Source organism: Crocuta crocuta, unplaced genomic scaffold (assembly GCF_008692635.1).
Source record: "Crocuta crocuta isolate KB4526 unplaced genomic scaffold, BGI_CrCroc_1.0 scaffold127, whole genome shotgun sequence".
Lineage (NCBI taxonomy): Eukaryota > Metazoa > Chordata > Mammalia > Carnivora > Hyaenidae > Crocuta > Crocuta crocuta.
In genome coordinates, this window is record NW_027532008.1 from 11,418,531 (window position 1) to 11,422,763 (window position 4,233).

General features: G+C 59.7%; 1 protein-coding gene across 1 annotated transcript in view; it reads left to right on the forward strand.

The window, feature by feature from the left end:
- ZBTB17 (zinc finger and BTB domain containing 17) overlaps positions 1-4,233 on the forward strand; it is a 32,304-nt gene that overhangs the window by 19,169 nt on the left and 8,902 nt on the right. Inside the window, 1 exon segment of the mRNA XM_077775483.1 lies at positions 3,099-3,246. Coding sequence (XP_077631609.1) covers positions 3,099-3,246 — 148 coding nt within the window.

The following is a 4,233-nucleotide window of genomic DNA, read 5'->3' on the forward strand; positions in this document are numbered from 1 at the left end:
AAGACAGACTTCAAAGAAAACGCTACTGAATCTTGGCTGGTCGGATTGTGTTGATTTTCAGAGCGGGGCCGTTACCCAGTGGAAGACAAAGTGTCAATCTGGGGCCGTTGGGAAGGGCTGAGTCTGTTTGTGTGTTTACCCTAAAGGGGAAATTGATTTTTAAAAGTTTGAGAAGCAGAAGCTTCACGTCAGAACTGTACTTGCTGGGCAAAGAGAGAGGTGCCAGGAGAGCTGGTTTTGCTGGCATCCGCCTCTCCACCATGTGGCCCTGGACAGGGACGGACTGTCACACCAGCTGGACGGACAGATGGACGGACGGATGGACAGGTGGGCGGGCTGGGCAGGTGGGTCTCTAGTTGCAGGGCTGGCCTTCCAGTTGCAGGGCTGGCCTGCTGTGAACTTCCATTTCTTTGACCCGAGTTTGTGTGTGCTAAGCTGTAGACAGGACCCACCTGTGTTTCTAGAAAATCTGGAATGCTGAGTGGTGATCCCTCTCCCCTGCCCCTGGACGTGAGCCGGCTGTGTCATGTCCAGGCCTGCAGTCAGGCACGTCGTGTTCTGGGACCTGGGGACTGCTGTTCATCGAGATCGGTGTCTTGTGCTCAGCCACTTGTCTCCTGGCTTGATGGCTTCCCTCCGCGTGGCAGGCGGGAAACCCGGCCCACAGCTCAGTGCTTGCTAATAACCTGGGTAACATTTCATGTTGGACAGGCGCCCCTTTGACTCTGAGATGGAGCGGAGCTGTGTGGACCCACTTAGAGCTCTGGGCAGGCGCTCCAGCCTACACCTGGGAGTGCCCTCGGGGTTGAACAGAACAGTAGTTCAATATAAAGTGCTTCCCCCAGGGAGAAAATGGCTCTGGATGGTTCTTGCCCAATGCCCCGCCCTTCACGCCCTCCCTCTCTTAATGTTAATTGGGCTCTGGGATTTTTCCAGATTGCTTTTAGAAAGAATAACGGGTTATGACTACAACTTCTTAACAAGGGTCAAGTCCCTGAATAGCTACTGAGGGCACCCAAGGTACCCAGCATAAAAGGATACGTAGAAACCCTCTGATAACGATCTTCGGCCTAAAAATACAGCCATAATTTGCATCTCTCTTTCTTGGTAGCATTCGTTTGTTGAGTGTTTACTGAATCTTAGGCACTGAACGGGCGCTGTGCTTACATGATCTCCTCTGTCAGTCCGTAAGACGCGTGGGCAGCGGTCCCACTGGCCCCATTTTGCCAGAGGAGGAGCTTTGCTGGAGACACACGGCTGGGGTGGGGTGGGGGGGGCAGAACCTGGACTCGGGTCCCACCTGGCCCCACCCCAGAGGCCCTGCCGCTGCCACGGTGCTGAACTGCCTCTCGCCTCCCCGAGTCCCAGAGGCCGCAGTGCGAACTGGACTCCCAGAGTGGCCATGTTCTTTTCCTTGTTTGTAATTTTTTTAAATGTTTGTTTATTTTTGAGAGAGAGAGAGCACGAGCAGGGGAGGAGCAGAGAGAGAGGGAGACACAGAATCCTAAGCAGGCTCCAGGCTCCAAGCTGTCAGCACAGAGCCTGATGTGGGGCTCAATCTCACAAACCACGAGATCATGACCTGAGCCGAAATCAGATGCGCCCCCGGAGCGGCCATGTTCTGAGTTCTCGGGTGGTCGGGTGGTACCGTGCACAGCACCATGTTGGCTTACATGTTGAAGAGACTTCACGAATGCCATTCTGTCATTACTGGGGGCAGGGTGGGACCCCAGGATCCAGATTTTGTTGAATTTCTTGCATTTCACCTCCCAAGGAGAAGCCCTTCTTACGTCACCATCTGCTTGCGGATGTTTGGGAACTGAAGGGAATGAGAGGGGCTGTGTTTTCCGTGGCCAGTCCCCCGTGGACCCCACTCAAGCCCACTGAGACCGGAGGCCCAGCGAGAGCAGCCGGGAACGTGCTTGTTGGAGATCCTTCTCTTGGGCTTGAGTGCGGCCTGCGCCTCTCTCTCTTCTTACTGAAAGTTGTATCAAGTTTTGAGAGCTGGTGCCCCACAGAAGTATACAAATTATATGTGTTTAATTTAGGTAATAAGTCTAGGGAACGCTCTCAGTTTCTCAGAAGACCCCTGCTTGGCCCCCTGCCATCTGGACAGAACATGGGCCTGGGTCACTGAGCTTTGAGGTCACTGCCTGTTTGCCGCCCGCGTCTGCGTGCGCTCACCCTGAGCAGCCATCTCAAAGCTCCGTGACTTCAGCTCTCGGCAGTTTGTTACTTCTTCCAACGTGGGGTGTTGACTGGGCAGTTTCTTTTGGTCCACGAGGCGTCGAGGTCATTCATGTGACCGTTCGGCTAATAGCTGGGCTGGAAGGTCCAGGAAGGTTCTCTCAGACCGCTGGCAGCCAGGGCCTCCGAGTTCATTGCGTGGCCGTGCGCGCTGCCGTCTCCTCCCCTCCGTGCGTCTCCTGTCTCCAGCAGACACAGTCCCTGCCTCTTGCTGGTCACAGTCGTCACGGGGTCCCCAGATGCGGTTGGAATCTTCTGGCAGGTGTGGTCTGACGGGGGGGTGAGGGGGCCTCTTGGCGGCCATCCTCAGAGATGGGTGCCCGGGCCGCCCGTGTCCGCGTCGCGTAGTTGGGCCTGTTTGGAATCGTGCTGCAGGGGTCTCTCCAGGCCCCTCACGTTCTCACTCCCGAATGAATTGCTGGTGGGGCGGCCAGGGCTGTGCGGGTCTCTGCCCCGTCTGGCAGGGAGAGCCACTGGGCAGCTGGTGGCGTCCTGGGGAAGGTGCCCGCGTGCAGTGAGTGGAAGGTCAGGCCGGTTTCTTGAGGGGGTGAGCCGGGTGCCGGTTGGGGCTTCATTTTCTACATCGAACGTGGGGACTTTGTGGGCTGTGTTCTGTGGTCTTGCTCTGTTTGCGTTTTCTCTAGTTTTGAGCTTTTAGGTCTGTCTTACAGCAGTTTTCTCTGAGGACCACGTTCATCGCTCTCAGGCAAGGAGAAACAAGGCAGGAGGGCGCCCCCGCTTTGGCCTGAATGAAGGCACCGCAGGGCCAGGCAGGGGCTCGGGGACCTGCACTTGAGCCCCGACGCTGGTGACCAGGGCCAGCTGGGCTGTTGCTCCTGTTACTGTTTCAGGCCTCCCCTCGGACGGTGACTCTGGTGGGCACCCCCTCCCGCCACCTCGCACCCGAGGGACCCACGCATGCAGGTGTGCGGCCTGGGCAGGTGCGGGGTGTCCACGCCCTCACCTCTTCCTGGACCCTCTCAACCTGGCCAGATCGCGGTGAGTTCCTGTCTCGGGTGTAAAAGAGGAAGCAGGGCACAGTGGGAAGACTGCCGTGATCATTCTAGAGCATTTCCCGTGGCTTCTGGTGCCGTTTCTCACTCAGCCGCCCCGAGGGAAGGACCAAGCCAGCTGGCCCCTCACCTGCTCGCCGAGTCACCTTGCGGAGACGGGGGCTGGTGGAGCTTTCTAGCAGGCGGCCAGCCGGTGGAGAACAGTGCTGGAGTCAGCTGGGGGGGGCCTCTGAACCCCCTCTGGGGGGTTATGGCCTGTCTGTGGGCGCCCCCGCTAAGCCCCGGGGTGGGGGGCCCTGGCGCCTGTGCTCGCCCTCCCCGGGGTGGGGGCGCTGACGGCAGGTGTGGCCTTGTGAGCCCGGCCGCCCCTCTGCGTGTGGGCGCCGCCTCTGTCCCTTCCTTCCTTGTCCTTCCCCCTCACGTTCCCCGTGTCTTCTGCTGCTTCCTCTCTTATCCTCTCCCCGTTTTTCTTTCTTTGCTTTTGTCAGAACAGGTGCCCTTTAGGAGCGTTTCTCTGGGGGCAGCTCTGGGGCCATTCCGCCCCCCCACCCCCGTGTCTGGGGAGGGGCCCACTCCTGGGCGGCAGCTGGCAGCGGAAGAGCGCGGTTAGCGTTGGGGAGGGGACATCCCCCCTGGGCACGGCCGCTCTCCTGGGGGTGGGGGACACTGGAGGCACCTGGCCACCAGCCACCCTCTCCCAGGACCTTTACTGCCGGCCCCCCCCACGGCCTCTGAAATGAAAGCCCCACCCCACCCCCTGTGTCCAGGCCCAGGAGAGCCCACTTCATGCCCCCTCCCCAGAAGCTGGGCCCCAGGTGACCCTGACTGATGAGCCCGCGGCCCTGTCCTCCCTGCTGCCCGGGGGCCTCTTCTCGGGGTCACCCTCGCGCGTGTCAGATCCTTCCCGCTGGAGGGCTCTGCCTTCAGCCGGCTGCTGCCCAGGGGCCCTGGGGTCCGCTCTGTACCTCGGGCG